This window comes from Archocentrus centrarchus, chromosome 6 (genome assembly GCF_007364275.1).
Source record: "Archocentrus centrarchus isolate MPI-CPG fArcCen1 chromosome 6, fArcCen1, whole genome shotgun sequence".
Classification (NCBI taxonomy): domain Eukaryota; kingdom Metazoa; phylum Chordata; class Actinopteri; order Cichliformes; family Cichlidae; genus Archocentrus; species Archocentrus centrarchus.
In genome coordinates this window covers 33,989,294-34,013,621 of record NC_044351.1, presented here as the reverse complement: position 1 = coordinate 34,013,621, position 24,328 = coordinate 33,989,294, and the positions used below count along the sequence as shown (strand labels likewise).

At 43.8% G+C, this 24,328-nt stretch overlaps 1 protein-coding gene across 2 annotated transcripts; it reads left to right on the top strand.

Moving 5' to 3' along the window:
• The first annotated feature begins 170 nt into the window (after positions 1-170).
• On the top strand, positions 171-24,025 carry fanca (FA complementation group A). 2 transcript variants are annotated; one of them, XM_030732049.1, is made up of 42 exons: positions 171-356; positions 1,207-1,319; positions 1,422-1,497; positions 1,684-1,838; positions 2,050-2,145; positions 3,540-3,613; positions 3,755-3,864; positions 4,707-4,817; positions 4,990-5,053; positions 6,165-6,277; positions 7,017-7,093; positions 7,869-8,010; positions 8,089-8,222; positions 8,504-8,614; positions 9,805-9,900; positions 10,108-10,167; positions 11,770-11,858; positions 12,305-12,365; positions 12,468-12,517; positions 12,697-12,767; positions 13,566-13,664; positions 15,202-15,335; positions 15,422-15,492; positions 16,050-16,149; positions 16,266-16,453; positions 16,734-16,824; positions 17,200-17,397; positions 17,747-17,820; positions 18,091-18,219; positions 18,460-18,538; positions 19,217-19,362; positions 20,061-20,166; positions 20,274-20,333; positions 20,430-20,534; positions 21,148-21,263; positions 21,459-21,615; positions 22,200-22,262; positions 22,841-22,934; positions 23,035-23,110; positions 23,443-23,581; positions 23,678-23,776; positions 23,869-24,025. In XM_030732049.1, the coding sequence occupies exons 1-42, from the start codon at positions 296-298 to the stop codon at positions 23,965-23,967; spliced, it is 4,287 nt and encodes a 1,428-aa protein (XP_030587909.1). In that variant the 5' UTR covers positions 171-295; the 3' UTR covers positions 23,968-24,025. The 2 variants fall into 2 exon arrangements, with proteins under 2 accessions (XP_030587909.1, XP_030587907.1); XM_030732047.1 differs by having other exon boundaries at positions 18,457-18,538.
• Positions 24,026-24,328: the final 303 nt, after the last annotated feature.

The window sequence follows — 24,328 nt, the reverse complement described above, 5'->3', positions numbered from 1 at the left end:
CAAGAGTACTAAAATAAATGGAAAGTCTGAAGAAATAAAATGTAAAATCTTTAATCAAATGCCCACGTCCTCGCTCAGGGATATTTTATGGTCGGCCCACATTCAGAGCATTCTGATTGGCTGCAATCTGGACCAATGGGAGAGAAGAGCGGCAGGAGAGGGAAACATGGAGGAAAGCACGAACCAAAACAGAGACGCTGCCGACTGTAAACGCTAAAACCGCTCATTTATTTAGTCAGATATTATTGAATGGAGTTTCTGTGAAGGCTTTTTGTGAGCGTACAGTGAGAGTAAAATGTCGCTGAATGCTACGTGTGAGTCGGTGTCTCAGAAAAGGACTCTGTCGAGCCTTCTCGGTGAGTTTGATAATGCTCGACTGTGGAGTTAAATCAAGCAGCTGCAAGTCAGTAAATTTTTACCCCTACAGCACCTTTCAAAATACCCCAAAGGCAAATTTAAAAAGATCCCCGAGTCCACAGAGCTCAGGCTCAGAGGTCCAGAGTCTGGGGGCCCCTGCTGCAGAAGCTCCGTCTTTGTGTCACGATGTCACTGGAAACCGTAAGAAGAGCTGTTTCTGTAGGATGAGCTCCATGAAAGCCAGATTGTGATTTAGCACTGCTGCTGACCATAGTGAGGTAACACTGAACTGAATGGTCAGTTCTCACCAATACCAAATCCAGCTTTTTGAGCCAGGATCAGACCAGCATGTGATTCTGATGTCCCCACGTAGTTTGGGCTGTTAGCTGTTGACACGCTGCTCCCATCTCAGTGCAGTGGATGTCAGTCTGTGGTGCTTAAAATATTCAATAAAACATCCACTCATCTTTGTAGGGAAGTTCGTTGGCAATAATCCATAACCAGGCCTCTTACCTGAAAGTTTAACATCACAACTAAGTGTCAAACGCTCACAGTCAAAGCCTGACGCTACTAATAACATCCTCCCTCCCTCCCTCTCTCTTCCGCTTATCCTGTTCAGGGTAGCTGAAATCTGCTTCCCCACAAACTTTCTAAAATCTTAGCAATGAGCATGAAAATGTTAAATTGGCTTCAGACTTTGGTGGGGCAGATAAGTATTTACATTTATTTCCAACAAAATAATTCAGTGACCATTAAACATTTAAAATTGGCTGCGACTTTAGTACAGCAGAGTAGAAAACTGTATTACACCCACATTCTTGTGTTTTTTTTCTACCCATGTCTTCCCAGCTGGTCGTGAGCTGAAGAGGCCCAAACAGACAGATGTTCAGAGGCTGCAGGAAGCGGCGATCCAGCTGTTGGAGCAGCAGCAGAACCTCTGCAGCCTGTTCAGGGAGGTCGGGGTGAGTGGAGACAAACTGCTTAATTAAGATTTTAGGCCAATCTGTGGACTGAACGTGTTACAATGCACAAAGTCACATTTTTTTTTTTCACACTTTTTGTAGCAACCGGATCCACTCAACCTGTCCTCCTGTCAGAATGGAGAGATGGTGTCATCCACCATCACTGGGTCGCTGCTGGGTGAGTGTTCGAGACGAGCGCTCTGAAATGTTGTGCACCACTTTTGTTTAATGTGTCACAATTTGCATAACATAACTGTCTTCAGATGTCTGCCCATAAATGTGACTCATGGAATTCGGGTGCTACGTGAAAACAACGTAACTGTGGCATAAAGTAAATGTTTTGTGTTGCATTGTGTGTGGACAGCGAGTGAGCTGAGGCGTCAGGCTGCTCAGCTGGGTGTCTCTGTGGCGGTGCTGTCGGTGAAGACGGTGTTGGAGAGGCTGAAGGAGATCGCAGAGGAAACCACTGACTGGAAGGAAGGAGAGCAGAAGAGAGAGATGCTCACTTCCTCTCATAGAGTGAGTATCTGGCAGAGCATTTAACCTTTTTATGCGATGGTGGTGGAAACATCAGGCACAGTGATGCATCAGTCAGACCCTGACACAGTTGTAAATGGCTGCTGCGTCACCGCCGCCTGCTGCTGAACATGGTGCAGCAGTAGATGCAGACGCCCTGATTCCGTCTTTCCCTTTTTCCCTGAATTGAGTCCTGTTCCCGTTCTCCCTCCAGGCCCAGCTGTGTGCTCTGTTGGCATCCAGCAGAGAACTGCAGTCACAGGGAGCCATCTGCCCCAAACTGCTCTGGCAGGAGTACAGGAGAGATCAGGTGTGTGCTCATACACTGTAAATAAAAGATGGACACAGTGACATCACATCAATGTTTACTGAGGTCACAGAGCAAAGGCTCATAGCCCATAGCCTTCATTGGAGTTACATCTTATTGTACAGTTTGTTGTTCCAATGAAATACATGTGCTTAGATTTTACTCAGAAGTCTGAGTTCAGATAATTTTCAGCTGCCTTTTGTTACTCAGACGAAAAATCTTGCATAACAAAAAGTGTGTAAAACTCAGCTTGGCGTTCTAATACATACACTCACCGGCTACTTTGTTAAGTACACCCATTCAGCTGCTCGTTAACACAAATAAGTCATCAGCCAATCACACGGCAGCAACTCGGTGCATGTAGACATGTTCAAGATGACCTGCTGAACTTCAAACCGAGCGTCAGAATGAGGGGTGGGGGGCTGATTTAAGTGACTTTGAATGTGGCGTGGTTATTGATGCCCGACGGGCTGTCTGAGTATTTCAGAAACTGCCGACATGTTGGATTTTCCCACACAGCCGCCTCGAGAATTTACAGAGAACGCTCTGAAAAAGAGAAAATACCCAGTGAGCTTCAGTTCTCTGGGAGAGAAAGCCTTGTTGATGTCAGAGAAGCCCAAACAAACCTCAAATAACCACTCGTTGCAACCAAGGTATGCAGGAGAGGATCTCTGAACGCGCGACATGTTAAAACCTTGAAGCAGATGAGCTACAGGAGCAGAAGACCACACCGTGCACCTCTCCTGTCAGCTAAGAGCAGGAACCTGAGGCTACAGTTTGCACAGGCTCACCAAAACTGGACATTAGAAGAGTGGAAACTGTTGCCTGGTCTGATGAGTCTTAAGCTCTGCTGCGACATTCAGATAGACCAAAATCTGAAGACTGTTTTCCAGCAGCTTGTTGAATCAGGGCCACAAAGAAGTGAGGCAAAAGCAGGTCCAACCAGGTACCAGGCGAGGTGTACCTAATAAAGTGGCTGGTGAGTGTAGTTTGACTGCAGCAACAGTGAGGTAGTGAAAAAAGGGACACATTTCTGCCAAACTTTGACACATACCCACCATTTTTGCTGTTCTAGACGAGTTGTTGGAATTTAACGAACTTTCTGTTAATCATTTTTGATCTATAAGCCACAGTAGTTTATTTAGTTATGTCTCTGTATCAGCAAAATTAAAAACTGGAGAGGTGGAGCACGTCAAACAGGAAACCCGTTAAATTGATTGGAAAATAGTTTTTGTTCAAATGAGTAAATACGGCTGTGGCCTCAGTGGAGGAGGAGCTCTCTTTCTTTGAGTATAGTTTATGATATGCTTCCTGGTTTTCTGTTATTAATGACTTTCACAATAATTAAATTGTGTTCTTGTGTTTTTAAGTCTTTAACCTGGTGAACGTTTTTTCAGAGGCTCCCCAAACTGGAGGTGGTGTACCATCTTCACTTTTACAACATCCTCAATCTGAAGTACATTTTAGAGAAGTAAGAAATGCCTTTTTTTGTTCTCTGCAGTCTCACAGAGCTGAAAATCCAAACAGTAACTGTCCAGATATTTAGGATCTGAGCTGTACTTTGACACCCCCCCCCCCCCCCCCCCCCCTTGTTTTTTTCCCGTCTGTTTAGTGATGAAGAGGTGAGATCATGGTTGGTGTCCCAGCTGAAGGTTGTATGTGGATGGAGGCCTCCACAGGAAGAAGAGGAGACCAAACAAGTTCAACAGAAAGTGTTGACAAGTAGGCGACGCTCATAAATTTCTCTCTTATTCTGAAGGCTCGTTCAGTTCTTAATGCTGCTTCAGGTTTTAGAGATTTGATCAGCTTCACCCTGAAACAAGTTCCCCTGGTAATGCACCCACTGATTCCCTGTTTTGGGACCTATTATTCTAATTTCCTAATAAATATATTTAGTCTTGGACTTGACTAGAGTTGCTCTACATGACTCAAAGTTCAATGAATCCTTGTTTCTCCTTATACGGCTCTGGTGCAGCCCCCTCAGTTCAACCTCTGTCTGAAGCCAGCTGTTTTAGCTTCTCCGCTCTCCCTTTAAGCCAGCTTTGTTCTGATTGGCAGCCAGTCATAAACAGAAGGTTTGAACAGCGAGTGGGCGGGGCTTCTGTGCTGACTGGCAGAGCTATATGGATGAGATGAACATATTAGGGCAGGGGTGGCCAACTCCAGGCCTAGAGGGCTGGTGTCCTGCAGGTTTTAGATGTGTCCCTGATCCAACACACCTGAATCACATATAGAAGTCATTAGCAGGACTCTGGAGAACTTGACTGCATACTGAGGAGGTGATCCAGCCATTTGATTCAGGTGTGTTGGATCAGGGACACATCTAAAACCTGCAGGACACCGGCCCTCGAAGCCTGGAGTTGCCCACCCCTGTATTAGGGATATTCCCTCTCTTTGCCGAGAGCAGAAGTCGAGTTTTTGTACATACACTGAGCTCATTATTTGAAACATGTTCCATATTTAATACGAACGTCCACCACAGTAACAGTTTAAGGAAAAATAGAATAGCTTTTTCTCTTTTCTAAAAGAGCTGATGGGTGCTAAGAAGGTCTCCTGTGTTTCAGCTGTGGTCGGCGTCCTGGTGGGAGCAGGGTTCGAGCTGAGCCCCGCTCCAGCAGCTGCAGGCAGGAGGATCTCCCTGCTCTGCTGCTCGGTTCTCGACGACATGCTCTTCTGTGAGTCCGCACGTCCCGCTTACCCTGTCGATAAAATATTTACCGAAGCACTTTGATTCACACTTCTGCATCCTGAAAGCATTTTTTTAACTTCTTTAATTGTTAAGATGTCTTATTATAAATGTAGTTTTTAGCCACTCTTTTTAAGATTTTATTGTTTTCTGTCCTTCAGGGCTTCTCGACGCTGTGGACGAGAGTCTGACGCTGCAGTCTGCTGCAGCAGGAGCTGAGCGATGGTTCTGGTTATTAATTTATCTTATTAACCTTTCATGCAGTCAGATAGTCTTGTTGGCTTTGAGAGTGTAAATGTGTCACTTAAAGTTTAAAGATAAAAACTGAAGTTTAGATTTTCCTGCAACATGCAGGACTCAAAGGCCTGAGAGCAGGCAGGGAGATTTATACTCACCTACAAATATTTACACAATATACAGTATAAATATACATATATTTTATTTACAATTATTACTTGTATGCAGGAAAATTATCTTCTGGAAGCTAACTGCTGCTTTATGTAAGCCTTAATATTTTTTCCTCAGTTATTGAAGAAAAAAAATCAAAATTTTGATGAACAGAAATTTTTATTTACTTTTCTGCTGCAAAAATTAAATAAGATGATGGTGGAGTTAAAACTCCTGCTAAAATATTGAAATATAAATATTACTGGTACCAGGACAGAAGCAGCTTATTCCTGAGGACTGTGACTATAAATGATGATCAGACTCAGGTTGCATTTGTTGGAAAGTACTTGCAGTATTTTAGCTGTCGTGTGGCTTTTATGCCAAAGTTGTTCCTCAGTAATTACCGGCCTGTGCTGATTGGTTGTAGAAAGGTTGCTTACCTGTCTGCTACCTGCAGCACGAGTTTTCTGAGCCCCGATTACACTTTCCGTGTCCTTGACTCTGCGAGGATCTGCTGAGGTACGAGCAGATTTCATCATCAGACGGTGAGCGCGAGGATCTTCGTAGCTGCCAGTTTTTCGTGACTGCGCAGGCTCATCTGCAGAGAATTTACATTACAGTACAGCAACCGTGCATGCACAACAGGCAGTTGTTCGTAACAGAGAGTAATCGAGGCTCAACACGGCAGCAATGAGTTGTCTGGTTCTGGAAAAGGCTGCAGCAGTGCACCTTCATCAGTGACACCTCGATCCTAACTCTACCCCCAGGCTATCAGATTATGTCATTTCTGTTTTTATTTATTTGTATTAAAAACTGTTCTCATCTTTTCCTGTTCTGGCCTCCTTAGTTAGGGTGGGGTTCCCACGTATGATGACCTCAGAGGGTTAAATCTGCTGACGGTCTGCGTGATGTTGTTGCGTCTCACTCTTCTCCCCTGTGTTTTCTGCAGGATTCAGATTTTTGATGCTTCACTTTGTGGAGTTTCAGTTTCAGCTGAAGTCCTGCAGCGTTTCTTCACACACTCCCTCACGCAGACGCTCACCTACAAGCCGCGGTTAAAAGGTAAAGACGCACCATCGGCCAGACGGAGGCTTTTTTTATTCTTAATAGTTTTTATGCTGGAAATGTTCTCAGATCTCTGGTTTTAAAACAAAGCTACTGAGATATGAATAAAATGTACATATGTGTCATTATGCATGTAAATATCTGTTTGTGCCTGTGATGCAGGCACTACTGCGATTAATGGTAGCAGTTAAACCATAATGAGAGGGGGGGACAATGTCAGCCGAGGCTTTAATGGGTTAATGAATAGCCATGGACCCATCAGTTTACATTGATCATTTATCGATATAGAAATATTTTACAATTAACTAATTAATTATAATTCTTTGTAGAATTATAATTCCTGTCCAGCCTGTCGCAGGGCTAACAAAGTGTTAGCCCTGCGACAGGCTGGCGACCTGTACAGGTGTGCCCTGCCTCTCACCCTATGACTGCTGGGATAGGCTCCACAAAAAAAGGTGACATGATCAAACCAGAAGGCTGTTTCCACAATAATTAACTGTTCGGTTCAGAGGAAGCAAAATGCTGCAGTCCAGCAGAGTCCAGGAAAGCTTTAATAATGCCTCATACAAACAGTCAGCTTTTAAGAAACATCCAAAAAAAAACCCATCGAATTTAAACGTTTCTAAGAATCCAGAGGTGTAAACAACTACAATCACTGTCAGGTCCAATAATAAATCTTTAACAGTAAGTTTTGTGCTGCTGAAATCACTGAACACATGAAATCTGATGTTCTCAGTGTCAGATGCCATCAGCCTGCAGAACGAGTGGACCTTTGCAAAAGCCGACCCCTCGCTGACTTCTCTCTTCCGTCAGGTAAATATTTAGTGTAATAACTGGAGGTGGGTTTGTGCTCTGTATTAATCTGTGTTCTCTTTGCCTGATTTGAAGCTGTGTGTGAGTTTCTTATTACCCAGTAACGTGCGCTCTGTGTAAATGTCTGACTGGTTGTCTCACTCTCAGCTGTAGCGGTTCTCCAAAACCACCGTTTTTCCTGCATTTGAAAGTTACGAATACCTTTATTAGTCCCACAATGGGGAAATTATTTATAATAGGAGACTCGGTAAATAAAACACTGTAGAAATGAAAACAACTACACCTGACTAATAAAAACAGTGACTGTGGGGCACCTCAGACTCGACTGGAAGGAAGTGGAAATAATTTAAACTAATTTCAGGTTGTCAGCGGGGGGGGGGGGGGCAGTCACCTTTGGTTTCTAAGTGAGATGGGGGGGACTGAAGGAACTACTTCTTAAAACAAAGCTTTGCACTAGGTTATGAAAACATTTAAAGGGATTGGAAGATACTTTGATTAATTAAATCACACCAGGTTTACTATCAGTTTCAGATATTAAGTTGTTTATAACTTTGAGACCTTTATGTGTATGCTATAGTCTCTAATTTCTGAAAAAGGGGGACTTGGAGGGTGTCTTTCGTCCGGCTCTGGAGCGCTTCGATTGCCTGTGTTCCAATCTTCTTCCTCAGGATCAACACTTTAGTATTTGAGCTAAAAAGAACCATGTTTTAAAAATCAGTGTTCAGCCGGGACTGTTACTGAGTAACTGCTCTGTGCTGTCACGTTCCTGTAAAAGCTGGCTGTGATCTTCAGTGTGGAGCAGCTGCTCCATCACCTGCAGCAGGTTTTGGAAACCCATGAAGTCAACTGGAAACACGTCCTGTGCTTCCTCTCCACTCTGCTGGTTTACTACCACTGTGCCCAGCCCAGCCTCAAAGGTAAGCATGAAGGTTTTGCTGCTACCTTATCACCACAGCCAACTGGAAGTCTTACATCGTGTATTCATGTCTCTGCAGAGCTGCTGTCCAGAATGCTGAGCGCTGCCTTTGAAAGCTACGATCTTGAGAACCTGATAACCGCCTTCTTATTGGCTCGACAGGCTGGACTGGAAGGACCTGGTGTCTTCTCCTCCTACAGTGATTGGTTCAAGGTTTCAGCCTCTGAGCACCCGTTAATAGTTTAATATGTCTGGATTAGTGCTGCTGATATTAAGCACTTTGCTGTGCAGTTTTATGGATTAGCAGGGATTTTTGGTTAGATTTGAGAGACTGATGGTTCTATTAGGGATACAGGCAGTGACAGATGGAGGGATCGGGGCTGCTTGGACCCGTTTTATAAGTGGTTGCAGTTCTAGTACAATTTTGGGAATGTGTTTTTCTGTCACAGACTGGGACACTGATGTAACAGCAGGGTCTTTTTCTGCCTTCCCAGATGGCGTTCGGTGGAGGCAGCAGCTGCCACGCGAACAGTAAGAAATCGCTGGTGTTCCTGCTGAAGTTCCTCTCTGACCTCGTGCCTTTTGAACCTCCGCAATACCTCAAGGTGACCTCCAGATCTCTGAGAATCAGAATGCACAGTTTCTGCTCACTGGATGCGGTGCTCCAGCTTCAGTCCGATTCAAAGATGATACCTCGGGTTAGGGTATTAATGAGCTGGATTTCTGGATACTTGAATTTAACATGGGAAACTCCATATTTTTGGGCATGTCTCAGCTGAACAAAGACGCATCATCCTCATTAGTTGCAGTAAGAAGTTCTCACTGTTGGACATGTAGCATTTCATCTGGATGTGATCCGGGTACTCGAATATATGACACAACTTTTGACCCTCCATCAGTCTGATCATTGAATTCCACTGTTACTGCCCACTCGATAATTGACCATTTTCTCATTATAAGAGATAAAGCTTTAAAAAAAAAAATTTAAAAATGACCATAAAATTAAAGTTATTTTACTTCAACTTTTTAAATCCTGGAAAATGATGGGCCTGGAAAACAGGATCTGTTTGTCATCCTGAGGATTCAGCGTTTAACCGTCTGCCGGGGGCGAGACTGCAGATTTAATGCATTTAAACTTTTTGTTTATCTGCTCTGCACATCGACTCTCTTCAGTCAGTCTCTTGTCTTAAACTACATCAGAGGCTGTTTCACTGTTACTGAAATATTTATGCTCATTGGAGCACATTAATGCTTCAGTGCACTAATGCGCATCAACCCTGGAACTTATGAAGGATCCCTGAAAGCAGCATTAGCTCCGCATTTACGTAATGGACGTGAATTATAAAATCAGATTGTGCATTTTGTGAAGTGTTCACATTATCAGGTATTTGCTTGTGTAAAATAAGATTATAGGAGTGTAATTATGCTGAGCAGAAGTCCTTCCTGCAGCAGGTCTCACACTCGATAGCTGTTTGGAGTTATTTTGAAGCATTATTGAAATTTAAAGATTAAATTCTGTGGCCACAGAGACATTAAAAAAAAACCTCTTCTAGAGAATCTAATTATCTCAAATGCCAGAAAAACAAATTCCACATCACTTCCCGATAGTTTCAGGACGTTTTCTGTGCTGCCTTCTCGTTACTGTGGACAGCTGTGATCCTGAGCTTCCACAGGAATTTCCACCTCTGGGAACAAATGCTAGCAGAGATACGGGATTTCCTGAAGAGTGTCAGCTGTAAAAGATGCGGAGGAACAGCCGAGCTCTGACACCTCACTGTCCTCTTGGTCCTGCCAGGTTCACATCCTCCACCCTCCATACGTACCTGTGAAGCACCGCAGCCTCCTGATGGAGTACATCTCACTGGCTAAGACCAGACTGGCTGACCTCAAGGTAAGAAGAAGAAGGAAACAAAAAGAGCTTATTTCTTATTTACTTTTATTACTGTGTTACTTTGATTTTTCCAAACAGCGTAATAACAACACAGTGAACATATTGTTGGTTATTAGTGAAGAAAACATGAATTAATTGTCCACTTCCTGTGCATTTATTGATTTTGTGTGTGTGTGTGTGTGTGTGTGTGCGCATGCACGCATTTAGGAGTCAGTGGAGGACATGGGCTTATATGAAGATGTTTCAGGTGCAGGTGCATCAGTGCAGGTAACGGTGACACACAGTGGAGATTCTGTTATGTGAATGAATGAATGAATGAATGAATGAAGTTTATTGCCATGTGGGTGAACAAGTTCACACATTGGAAATTGCAGTTACAGAACACCATCCAAGAATACACAAAAACAACACACATGGGGGGATATGTGTCCTGGGGTCATGCAGCCGACTTGCAGCGCTACCTTTGGCAGGAGGAGAAAACAACACATCATGGGGAAGTTAGGTTAAAAAAAAAGGTCCAAAAAAACCACCTTAGCAAAGCATTTGCACATGTAAAGCAAGGACAGCGGCGGTAGGTGAGGTCAGGTCAGGAGGGGATGCAGACGGAGACGAGAGGTGGGGGCATTGTGGAGCCAGATGCCAGGTTCCAGCCAAAACAGTTCGCTGATAGTGGTGGAATTTCATCAGCGGCCGTGGTACACCAGACCCAGCTTCACAAATCACAACGCGGAGTGGGGGAAAGAGCAGCCGCACACAGAGCCCTGGAGAGAGATATGGTTGCCAACCCAAGGCCGGCAGGGGAGCCGAATTCCTGATAACAAATGTTGTTTTGGAACAGGCTGCTTGTTTTTCCAACAGCCTTCAGTCTTACTGGGAAACCATTCAAAAATCCAAAATTCCAAATTCGTTGATTGCCGTCCTCACTGTGCAGAACCGAACTATATCTCCTGATCTAACCCCTCTCGCCTGCAAGCCCGCTAATCTTGCGGCTCAGGTCCACCAGGCTTTGAGTCTGAGTTTGTACGGCTCTGCTCAGCCCTTCCACCTGGGTCGGCAGCCTCTGCAGATGTCGAACCGCCATCCAGATTTTCTTAATTTGCCAGTAAAGCAGGTATCCACCGAGCCCAAACAGAGAAGATACCGCTACCAAAAAGCCGAATATATATATGCGTGCTATTCTGTTCTATTCTGTTCTATTCTTTTGTAAGTCAACAAATACAGATATGTGTTGGAGCACTAAAGACTTCAGCATCCAAATTATTTATTATGTCTGAAGTATTTAACTTAATTAATGGAGTTTTCCTTAATTCAACCTTCCTAAAGATCCAAAGATTGTCATTCTGGCTGCACACCCAGAAGGTTAAAAATAATTAGCTACAAATCCTTTTAGGGGGCTGCTATAAAGTTAATTACATTTAGGTGGTGGAAACACCAACTGCAAATCCTTTGGATGCAAAACGTGTATGTAAACTGGATAAGATGCAGCAAATAACATGTATTCATTTAATTGTTGGTAATTCATATATGCAAGCATACATTATAATAGCATCTGAAAACTTGATGGGAAAAATTGAAAGGATAGAGTTTCACTTGATGAGCTGATTTATGAGATGTTTTTACTGTCTTCAAAATAACCTCGAGCTGTTACTAAACTGTGTAACAGCAAACAAAGCAACAAAAGCATGCACAGCATGTATATTTGGTTTAAATGCAATGAGAGATATACAGTACGGTCTCTCCCGCCCTGCACTGTTAGCCTTTAGCTGGCTGTTAAATGATTTTTCTGCGTATTGCATTTCGTTCTGCTTTGATAGAATAAGGCTCCCTGGCAAAACTGCTAGTAACAGTGTAACGTTTGTGTGTCTGCAGCCTCAGTGCCAGGCTGCCCAGGATGTGGAGAAGGCGGTGTCTCTGTTTGAGAGCACAGGCAGAATCTCTGCCACAGTCATGGAGGCCAGGTAAGCAGCAGCACACTGAAACCAGACGCAGGCCCAAAGAGCCAGGGGGGAGACTAAATTACAGAGGGGTGTTAATGGGAAGCAGAACCACCACAAAACAACTAGAAGTACAAATGCAGCCTGATTTTTCACAGGCATGTGGAAAATCAGAGGAACCATCTCAGGGACCGATCCCTCAGCCAGCAGTTCACACAATGCACTCAATTCACTAAAGACAGCAAAATGAAATATGATCTGGATCAGTTTGTGACATTTTTTTGAGAAGATCTGATTGGTGTAATTCAACTTTATATGTATGCATTTGTGAAGATAGGAATCAATCCACCAATCAGTCAGCTTACCAACCTGTCAGGTGTTCAGGGGGCCTCTTATCTCCTGTCCCGGGCCTCAGACATAAAGTACAGCACGTTATTTGAAGGTCCTTAAAAGCTCCGGTCTTCTCACAGTATTTTCCGGAGGCCGTATTTCCTGACGCGGTTCCTTCCCGCTCTGCTCGCTCCGAGAGTGGTAAGCACTTCCTGTTATCCCACCTGATATTCCTCCATACGTTCTCGTGTGTGAAGCTGCATTTTTGTTGCAAGGCATGCGTAAAGTGTCATTTATTTACAGCTCCCCGTGAAAGCTGATGCTCGGATGAGTTTCATTGAAGCTCTGAAAAAGTGAGTTCATCGCATCTCTGCAGCAAGTTAGCTGACAGCATTTCCTCCCAGAGTTTCTTCTTTAAGTTTCATCTGCTTGTTTCAGGGGATGAGAACAATCATCAGTTATTATTGTTGTTTATTATTATTATTGTTTATTATTTACGATCATGTGTGTGACCTTTATTCTGTGTGTTCAGAGCAGATAAGATCCCTGCTGCACAGTATTCATCCTACATGGAGTCCTGCCAGAAGCAGCGGCAGCAGAATCGTGGGTATTTTTTTTTTAAAACAGACATTTAATGAATGGTTTGAGAGAAAGTTCAACCCCCACTCACACCTGGCCTCAGGTGACCTCAGTAGCTCAGATGATGGTGGAGTGGGGCGGCGTCTTATGGGGCTGTAATGTGCTCGCTGTTTTTGTGCTGGCGAATGGTGCCGTACAACAAGTGATGTCACACCTGCTGGTGCAAACTGTCGCTTTGGTGTTGTTTAGATCAGTTGTGCACCTCTCAGTGTTTTAGGTTTTTATTTTTTTTCTGCAGTCTTGCATGTTGTGCAGGTGCCGCCACTGCCGCCAAGGTGACGGCACGAGTATACACCCGTGTCGGGTTTAGTTTTCAGACCTTGACGATGTACATGTACACATCTGTGTTCATCCCTGCAGCCTCCTGAAACCAGCAAAGGCCTCGATGAGAGCCGAGTCCTCACAAAAGATTTACACCTGCAAATTCATGCAGGGCTGAATCTGAGCTCTCCCACATAAACTCAGTCTGCTGAGTTTGTGTGGGAGAGCTGTCATTTCTGTCGTCATCTTGCTGCTGCTATTCAGTCTGTGCAGGGGTGTAATTTTGTAGAGAAGCATCTTTTCATTAGTTGAGCTGCTGTGACTGATGGGCGTATTTAATAATCGCCACACCGCAGTCTTCGTGCTCACTCTGCACCCGCAGATCGGGAATAAGCAGTTGACCTGTGCACCCAGGAGCTGCTGCTTCGCACTCGTGCCCGTTTCAAATAGTGCAAGAATCTCATAGCTGTGAAACAGATTGTGATCATGTGCTGTTTGCAGAGAGCGCCACGTGTTCAGACAGTAGTGACGACCCCCCGGAGGTCCTGAGGATTCAGCTGCAGGAGTTTGCAAAGCTTGTCGTTGATGGGAGTGATGGAGGTGGGATGGTGCACTCAAACATGTCTCTTTATTTATGTTTATTCATCTCTGTTTACTTATACACTGCTTAACAAATTAATTAGACCACCTGCTGTGAAAACGAGAAAACACAAATCTTTTAGAAATCTGCCAGAACCTGGTTTAAAACTAAAATTATATTAAAATATAAAAAACTGAATTCACATTTTATACCCAAATTTCTCTGAGAAATCAGAATCGAGCATAATTTATTTTTTCTGTCTAGTAAGTAAATAATTTGTCATCTCAATCAAAAATAATGAGTTTAACTATTTTTCTGTTTTTTTTTTTGTAAAACAGTGAGTTTGAAATGTCATGGATAACAACAGTAATTTTATTTTAGCATTACAGAATGTGCATAGGTTACAGAAACTTACCATTACTGTTAATTTAGGCCAGCTGTGTCCTAAACCTTACACTGGGTGGTGGTCTAATAAATATGTTAAGTGCTGTATATACATTTCATTTGTGGCATTTAAACCCGAGTAACACATGCATACAGACCTCACTTCCAGGTGTGCGCTTTAATTTGGCGTCCAGCATTTGAGCAGATAGTTTAAACTCCTTAATGTTGCTGAACATCAAGTCAAGCTTTGTCCTCTGCTTACACTTATTATTGATATTGGTTTTCATCTAGCTAATTATTTTGGTTTGTTTCTTAGGTGCAGCTGATGGTACATTGAAGTATGTTTTTCTACTTCAAAATGTAAATACTTTTTTTTTTTTTTACTTCATCAGCTGTCTTAGCTGAGAACACAAACTGTAAATAAACGATGGACACAGCCAACATGACGTCACCCACAGGTTAACAATTTCCCATTGTGAAGCTTTCAGGCTTCCATACAACTTAACTACTTTTTGCAACCAGAGGAGGCGCCCCCTGCTGGGCATAAGAAATAATGCAGGCTTAAGGCACTAATGCATTGGTATCACATTTTTGCATCCATCTGTGAATGACTGTCAGTTCAGGCACCCGCATTCATGAGAGAAGTTTACTCTGAAGGGACCGATTACTCATCCACCAAAAGGGGTTGTTTGGATGCTAAAAACCAAGTGCACTGCTGCATGTGGGAAAGTCAAAATATCCATTCAGGATATAAAAGCACGTCTGCGGGGAGGAGTTCACATCTCTGTCTGCAAAACACGATCTGAAGTGTTACCACAGTTTCCAGTTCCTGCGTGGAGCTGCTGATTTTAAAACACAAAAAAAAATGCTGATAAAAGCTGCGTTAACTGATTATTTAACGCTGATAAAAAAATGTTTTCAGACATATTGGAATGAATGGGTTGTTCTGTTTTAAACCACAAGATGGCGCCACATTACAGGGGCCTGCAGGTGTCTGTGATAAAGGCTCAGTCACTGAGTTTTTTTCCCAAATGTGATTCTTCTATACAAAGTGGTTCACAGCCACAGCTCTGATGAAGGCTGAGGATCACGCTGTGCGAGCATGTCTGTGTGTTGGGCGTTCGGGCTCTTCCACAGTTTGTTCAACAATCACGCGTCCCCATGTGTCCGCAGACGTGTCGGCCCAGCTGTCCAGGATCTCGCACACGCTCAGTGTAATCTTCCCCGGTCGTCCCGACGATCTGATCGGACAAACGGTGGTCAGACTTCACACAGACGCTCCTCCGTCCTCTGAGCTCCACGTCACAGTAAGCACTGATCAAAGTCTCTCGGTTGTGTTGCTGGATGTGTTGGCTGGTTTTCAGTGTGTATTTTTTCTCTGTCATATCCTCAGGTGGTCAATATGATCTTAAGAAACTTCTGCCAGTGCTTGCTAGATGCTTCCCAAGCAAACCCTCCTAATAAGTGAGTTTGAACTCGACTTGGCTTTAGTTCTGGAAAAATTACAAAAATTTTCTTCGTATCACATTAATTTCTGAAATGATGAATTTCAGATCATTCAGAGCTCTTTTTAAATGACCTGCACACTCATAAGGAGCTCTGCAATAGCAGATGGAAGTTTCTTAACAGCTTATGATAGTTAACCTGAAATCTTGATTCTAATCTGATGGATCTGAAGGTGCAATAAAAGCAAAATCTGCATCTTTTTTTAATGAGAATGACTACAGAGTGAATGCGGCACGTGTTTGTGTATGTTACCTTTATCCACCAGCACTGCTGCAAACAGTTTGAGGTGTTTTGCTGGTTCAGATATCTTGAGAAAAGTTTCCGTGCATGCACTTATTTTTGCACAGAATTTAATTTAAATATAATAACTAACGGGAACCAAGCAGGAAATAACCCAATGAGACGGCTTCATGTGATTTCTTCTGTCCAGCTAACAGACCAAAATATTAACAATCAGTTTGCTTTAAATCGACTGAGGGGCTAAGTGTCGCTGCTCTAATTGTTTGTGTCTTTAGACAAAGCCCGTGGGCCTCCAGGTTCGTCGGCGCTCTGCTGGGGAACACACAGCTCCTCTGCAGCCTTCTACACAGACTCTGGGACCTGTTTCACAACCAGGTGCATAAACCTGCGTTTATTCTTTCTCTGTTTATCCCTGACTTTCTCTTTGTGCAGTGGATTTTATTTTAGCGTTTGAATAATGTTATAATCAGTTTTGCTAATTTCTTCTGCAGTGGCCGTCTCTGAACGCTGCCCATGTACTCGGCCTGGCAGCGTTCCTGGTCCACCTGTGCGCCTCCGTGTCCCACAGTCCTCTGGTTCAGCTGGTGCCGCCCGTCCGGCTCGAGCCGGTACCTGTCGAAGAGGCTCTCAGCTCGGCGCTGTCCTGCAGCACACACACCAACATGTTCTTCTGTGCCAGGTCAGGTTTCCATGTGTGGATGCTGAGAAACCTGTAACACGTAGAATTGATAAGTTTGTGTTGTTGTTGTTGGCTTGTGTTAGGATGACATAGACTTATATTTTAGTTACTTTGTTATTAAAGGCCATTGCTTTATATAAGATCATGTCTTTATGGGCTTCAGCAGAGAGTTTACTGTTTTCCTTTATTGGTGATTACACGCTGCACCTGTAACTAACAATGGTTGGAGATGCATCTGATCCACATCTTATTAACTGTGATTTGGCTTGTTGTTGTCCAGGTTGTGTGTGGCAGCTGTGTGTTACGGCATCTGCAGAGGGGACTCGCTGCCTCTGCAGCAGGACTGTGTCCCCCGTAGCCTCTATAAGAAGGTGCAGCTGTTGTTGTTTTTACATGATGCCATTAAAAAAATGAGGTTTGCTATTACATGTGTATCCATACCCTCGTGCATTTATCCCTCTTTGGCTTTCTCTTACTTCCTGTCATAAATGTACTGCTACATGGCATATCACTGATGCCAAATGTCGTGACATGTCACTGCATGCTCACACTGCAAACCACAGCTTTAGTCTTTGTACCTTTTATTTAATCAGGAAAGTCAATCAAACAAAATAAACAATGTGCATACGTACAAAATGAAAACACTTCCTGACTTTATTACATCGTATCATCCATCTTAGCAGCTTTCTGGGCCTTCTGTCCTTACATTACTTAAACTACTTCTATTATTTTGTGTCTGTGTTCAGCTCCTGTACCTCATCCCGCGACTCTTACCTGAGGCCAGAGGGACTGTACCTGATGCTGAACTAAGTGAACAACTGGAGGAGAACCTGTCCGGCCCGTGGAGCAGCATCACCGACTCCAACAACACCTGGAGGAAGACCGCCTGGCATCTGTGGAGGCACGCTGGCTTCCAGCAGCTCGGACAGATCCCGCAGTATCAGGTACGGCGTCTGCGCTGGATCGCCTGATTTCCTCCTGTGGATTAAATGATCAGAAATACCAGACTGTGGAAAGATTGTTTATGTTAGTGAGCACAGGGGTGTGGGTGTGGGTGTAATGGTTGCTGGTAAAGTAACTAGCAAACAAACAGGTTTTTCAGGACAGATAAAACTGCTGAAATGTCCTTTAAACTGTGTCCTAAAAATCAAGCAACTACCAATATTCAGTTTAAAAGTGACCACAAGAAAGAAAAAAACCTTTTTTATTGTGTTTTCACTCAAAAAATGTTTCATGGTGTAGTCGTATTGATGACTAAAATAATCATTAACTGTCATCATTATGTTTGTGTAGTTATCGTTCTCAGAATGGTTGGCTGATGAGCTCAGAGTGCAGAGGAGCGAGGACGCTCTGCCTGATGCTGAACGGTAAGACAGCAGAACAGCAGTGTCAGGATATGATATTGATCTAGAAGTTTAGCAGCTCTGCCCATAAAAACACAAAAGCATGCCAAATTCGACCACTTCCAGGTTGTGTCCGCTTCCCTGGAAGTTTTCGCCCTGGACCTCAAACTTTTGCAAAAAAATTGGTCAAATAAAAGTTTGAATTTTTCTAATAAAGAATTTTCTTTTTTTTTTTTTTTTTGTCCTGTGTCTGCAAACAAAAAAATTTAAAGTGAATTTTATTTCCCCGTGCAGTCAGGAGTACCAGCGGTGGGCCTGCATGGAGCTCTACCTGACTCGTCCAGAGGAGCAGGGAGGCTGTGGAGGAGACATGAAAAACCTCTGCGCTCAACTGCTTAATGCCATCATGGACCAGCAGTTAAGGTGCTAGCACTGAATGCTAACGTGCAAAAATCCTTAAAATACAGTAATGATGCTGCGGGGCAGACAGGCGGTGCAGTGGGAGCAGCAAAGTGCTTTGTGGCCTTTTGGAGTCATGAAATGTTCAGTTGATGTAAAAAAAAAAAAAAGTGTGGACAGTACATATGAAGGAGCAGATTTTATTAGTGACACTGTCTGTATATTTGTGCTCCTTTAACTCTGCTTAACATCTGATGTCAGCAGCTGGCAGAGCCCGGAGGCACCGCAGCGCAGAGAGCCAGCAAGAGGAACCTGTTTGCCGGACATCATGTCCAGGCTCCAGGTGTGGATACACTTAGTGCACCACATTGAAAAGTTTCCATATTTATGGAAAAATTCACAGAATTTAAAGACACAGGAAACGTAAAAAAAAAAAGAGGCTCTGCTATGTGCCATGCAATAGAAAGTCAAACTTCCTAAAATAAAAATACAATAATCTAATATAATCTAAAAATATACAGAAAATAAAATGTATAAAAATACAGAAAATAAGAGAATGTATAAAAATATATACATAGTAAAAAAATAAAATAAGTGTATCCATATAATAATGAAGATGGTGAGTTTTGCACTTGGTGAATGAATCTTGGATATTACACAATACAGGAGTGATAGATACTGTTCAGTATGAGTAATATAATATTGCACAGAGATGTGGGTGAGTGTTACCTCACTGGAGGTTACCCTGTAAACTTTATTTTCTTATACAGGTAGATGTAAATATTATCTCAGGATAATGGAAAAGATGACCATGCTCCACATCACACTTCACTGAAAACAAGTCCACGCTAATAAGTGAAAATTAAGTGAATATAAATTTATTTGTACTTTTAAAATAACTATTAAAATAATTAATATGTTGCATATAAGCCCTGTCAAATACTTGTCTCACAAGCCTTTAAGGTCCTTCTGGTGAAATCTTGGAGTTGTGTGAAACTTCCACGTTTGTGTGTGCGTGCAGGAGCTCGTCTGTGAGATGGAAGTGAGCAGAGCTGACGTGTGTGACTTCCTGTTTGAGGTGTTGTTTCGGAGATGCTCCTCTACAGTGACCTCACAGAGCATCAGTGCTGAGGTCAGCCTGCAGCACACGCTGCACACATGGAACAGGTACAGAACCAGCCAACCAGGAGACATTTCAGGGGCGTGGCCAAGAAGGAGGGGGGGGGGGGGGGGGGGGGGGGTACTGGGGAAGTGCTGGCCAACCCCTGAAATTTTACTGCAACACTGGGTGGAAATTATTTTTGGGGGGGGGGGGGGGGGGGTCTGGACAGTGTTGTTCTCCTCACTGCATCATTGTAAATATATAATGTTGCCACTCCACAATTTTATTTATTTATTTTTTACCTTGCAGATGCAAACTTAAAACAAAGCACCTGTGAGATCGTCCTTAATGAACAGGAGTGAATTATTTTAGTTCGCTAAAATAATTAATTACACATGCAAAAAAAAAGAAAGGCCTGTATTTAGTTTTGGATTTTTCTAATTTCGTATTGACTTTATGTCCGAATGAAACTGAAGCAGTAATGCTGAAGTTTTTCCAGCTCTGTGGGATCCTGTTCATCATTGTCGCCCTCTATGAAACCAGAACTCCAGACTGGGAGTTTTTGAGTATTTAGAGTCATTTGAGGGATCATGGATACAGTATCTTCCTGTTTACTGCTTGAAATGCCTCACAGCTCCTACTGTGATACTGGTCTGCTCATGGTTAGTGTAAATCCACTGAAGCCTGTGTGTGTGTGTGTGTGTGTGTGTGTGTGTGTGTGTGTGTGTGTGTGTGTGTGTGTGTGTGTGTGTGTGTGTGTCAGAGTGCTGCTGGCTCTTCCAGCTGTGTTGTTGATTAAAGTAAACACTGAAGGAGGGAGGACGACACTGGGCTGCAACAAGCTACTAGAACACATCAACCAGCATCAGGTGAGCAGCTCAGTGAACATCTCTTCTTAATCTGATTCGATGTTTAGAAAAAATACTTTTTTTATGCTCACCTCTTTTCTCACCTGTGCTCTGATCCCCTCTGTTAGAGGCAGGTGTGTTCTCCAGCCGGCTTGCTGTCCTGCCAGATAACTTCACACTTTTTGAGAGTAAGAATCAGCTCACTGAAGAAGATCTTCTGGTAGGCACCTTGCTACTGAGCTCTTGTGAGAATATTGAATGTGTTCACTCTGCTTCCCCTCCAGGGTCTGTTAGGTGCCAGTGTACGCTGTGCACGGCCTGGAGAAGCAGTAAACAAAGCCTGGTCTCAGATCAGCGGGTGCTGTCCTCTTCTGTTGGTCTCCACAGTGGTACGGTCTGTTCTCTGGATAAAATGAATCCTTCCATTCTGACCTACAGACTTCGGTTCAGTCTTTATGTATTTGAGGCCTGAAAAAAGATTTTGAATACCTGCTTCTTGGTTAATATTCATAAACCGGTGATTTCTTGAAAACTTTTCATCAGTGTGGTCGGGTATGGAAACATTTCTCCTCACTGGAAGTGGTTCAGGGGGAAAAAAAGTCAGTTGTGTGTTTGGTGAGAATGAAGCGACAGATAAACATCAGACTTTTAATTTTAGGGGTCAGCTCTGCAAATATTAGAACGGCTGCTGAGTGTGGGGAATTTGATAGAAAGGACCGACTGCAGCTGAAAAAAAACATATTTACTGACTTAATACCAGGATGTCTGCACTGATATGAGGCGTGCAACACAAAGCAGAAGTAACTCCGGGTTTTCAGCAAGATGGTGGTGGTTCACTTCTTACCTGGTTACATCACCGTGGAAAGTTTATGCTGCAGACCTAAATGCTCTGTACAAAATCACCGCCTACCACCCAATCAGTACCCTCAGAATATCCCGTGATGGTGGAGGAGGGTCTGCGATGTTGTGTGGAGATGATCTCTGTTGTGTGTCTGTGTGCAGCACTGGTGGCAGCGCCTGCGTCCGGTCCTGTTGTCAGTGTGGCGTCGTCTGTGTGGAGAAGAGTCTCTGCCGGAGCAGCTGCAGCTCCTCACAGACTGTCAGCACTGGGCCTGCAGGTAACCCCTGTCAGTAAACTATGCATACCTGTTCACACCTGAACAGGTCACTAAATATTTTCAAAACTTGAATTCTTCTATTTATTAGAAAAAAAAGATTTGTTTCTTGTGATTTTATGGCGACTTTCCTGCCCAGTTCTCAAATGTTTTTAATGTACCTTGTTAACTTTTTAAAAATTTCCATCTGCTCTGCAGTTTGGAAGAAGGCCAGCTGTTGCAGATGCCTCCAGCTGCAGCTCTGCTGCTGGCGGGCAGCCTTCACCGTGCCTGGCGGCGCTGTGAGGGAAACAAGCAGAGCTTCAGAGCTGCGCTGAACTTCCTGCAACCAGAAAGAGACTCTAAACACAGACAGGTGAGAGCGTTGGTACACTGTTCGCTTGTTACGTTTCATCAGCTTGAAGTATACTCGTGGTAAACTAAAGTCGAGGTCAGTGTGTGCAGTCAATCCCTGCAAGCCAAAAGTTCAAACTTTAAACTGCTCTGAAAGCTCTATGTGAGAGTCGATATCCCCAATATCTCAGTTCCTTCTGTGAGCACTGAAGCCCCGCTCACCTGCCGACTGCAAGGAGCAGCCAATCAGAAGAAAGGTGGCCTTCAAGTGAGACGAGCTAAAAATGATTATTTGGTTTAGGATTAAATCGTGACCTGCAACTGTAAAACTTTTCAGAATAAAGTTGGATGGCTTTATGGAGCGATTCTAAGTAACTGACTGAGGTTCCTATATTTCATTCCAGTCTATTCAAATCCCATCCCAGCAGTTTGGTTAGAGCAGAACAGGAGCTCACAATACATAATCAATCCAGGTTTTGAGCGGGTGAATAAATCAAAACTTTAGATGAAGGGAAGAAAACACTCCACCCTGTTTCTTCTTCTTCTCTTCAAACAATCCAAACCTTTTGGTGCCTTTTTCAAACTTTGTCTTATTTCTGCTTCCAGGTGCTCGTTTTCCTCCTTTTCCTGTGTGTTAATGACTACCTGACAGCACTCCTGTATCCTCAGGTAAATGCCCACCTAACAAAGCCCGAGAGGAGAAATTGATGTTCTCTACTCATTTGTCTAGTATGTCTTTATGCCAAGAGTCCTGCACAGAAACAGTCCAAGAGCACAGTGACTACGAAGACACACACCGCTTATATGAACAGAACATCAGTGATTTAAATCTTATATTTACCTATTTTTCTAAAAATTTGTAGGCTGCCATCATTGTTTAATTAGCAATGCAGTGTGTGTGATTACATTAAATGGTTAGAATGGCCTTGGCTCCAACCTCTGCACCACAGTGCAGCTTTTAATGTTTAGCATGTAACGATTTTTATTTCAGTGTCTTATCGTTCTGAGACAAAACTTGTCCTTTAAGCTTCGTGAGCCCTGCGATAGATAGATAGGTGGATGACCTGCTCAGGGTGTCCCCTGCCTGTCACCCTGTGACAGCTGGGATGGGTTCCAGCCCCACCGCGACCCTGAATAAGAAATAATATGAATGGAAAATAATGCAAAAGAAAACGAGGAGCTGAAGACTGTAATAAAAGGAGCAGTGTTTTTCCTCTGTTTTCTAACACGCGTGGTTGTTGCTGCAGGAGAGGAGCTCTGATGAAGCCAGCAGTTTCTGCACGGAGCTCCTGGCTGTGTTGGCAGACTCCTCTGATTGGCTGTCCATCTTTAAATCGAGCGGTACGGTGAACATCGGTTCAGCTCCGGCTCAACGCTCTGATCATCATTTCATGTGGTTGAACTGATGTGCTGCATTTTTATTTTTTTCATTCAAATCTAGAACCGAGCATCTATCAGTCCGTTACCATGGTGACGTCAGACGACTTCACAAAACTCATGCCGTGGGCTTTCTGCAGGTGGGTGGGGTCCCTTAGTGGAGGCGGGGCTTAGCACGCAGCTAAGCAAATGAAATGCTGCTCTGAACTAAACCTGATGCTCAGGTTCTGCACCATCATAATTAGACAATAGGCCACACACACACACACACACACACACACACACACACACACCCCTCTGCCACCATCAGGTCAAGATGGGAGCTGCAACTTCACCTTTTATCATGTTTGACCAACTTGCTGAATGATTTCCACTTATTACAGACCTCACACTCAAACTTCCTGCTTCTCAAACAAGCCGCCACATCCTGTTTTCGCTGTTGTACGTTCTACATTCCTTTGTGTGTGTTCAGTTTGCTGCTCCTGCAAAGCGCCGAGCTTCTACAGAGAGCGGTGCGGTGTTCAGGGTTCCTCCACGCCGCCATCGTCTGCTACCTGAGTGTACTGCAGCTCTTCCTGGAAGGACCGACACCTTCTACTGAATCCTCTAAGGTGCAGCTGGTGGTTTGTGCTGTTTTCTATCTGTTCGTGTTTGTTACCATTTCACACGACACACTGCTCTGGAATCACATCGACTGTTTTTGGCAGGCGGAGCCGTCCCACGTCCTGAGCTGCACCAAGCAGTTTCTTCTGAGAGCTGTCTTGCAAACGTCTCCCACCGCGCTCTCTGCGGGGCAGCTCAGACAGGTGAGCAGCAGCTACAACCTCATGTGTTACCTGTTGCCACTTTCACACCTCTCCCACCTTCATCCCTCCTTCTTGTGGTTTTCTCTGCCCAGCTGGAGTCTCAGTGTGCAGAACTGGACCCAGAGCTGGCAGCAGCTCTCTCGGTGCAGCTCGAGCCTCCCAGCCTCAGCCCGGAGATGGACTTCCTCTGATCGTGTTGTAACACTCGACTGTTCAGACTCAGCTTTGTACAAAGAAAACCTGTTTTATTTACACAACTTTTTGTACACATTACACACTTGTACATCTGAAGCCCTTTCACTGCTGCAATTCAAAAGAACACTTTGTAATAACTTAATAAAAGCAGTGAGCTAATAAGAAAACTTGACTGGATGTTCCCAGAACTCACTGTGCAGCACGTCCCGGTGCTTTACATGGATTAAGCAAAGAGAAGGTTGCAGCATCACGGCTGCATTTATGCAGGTTAAACAGTCAGCAATGTGAACGTGAACATCAGCTATTAATGAAAGTATCTGTTTAGATTAACAACACGGTGGACTTAAGAGCTTTTAA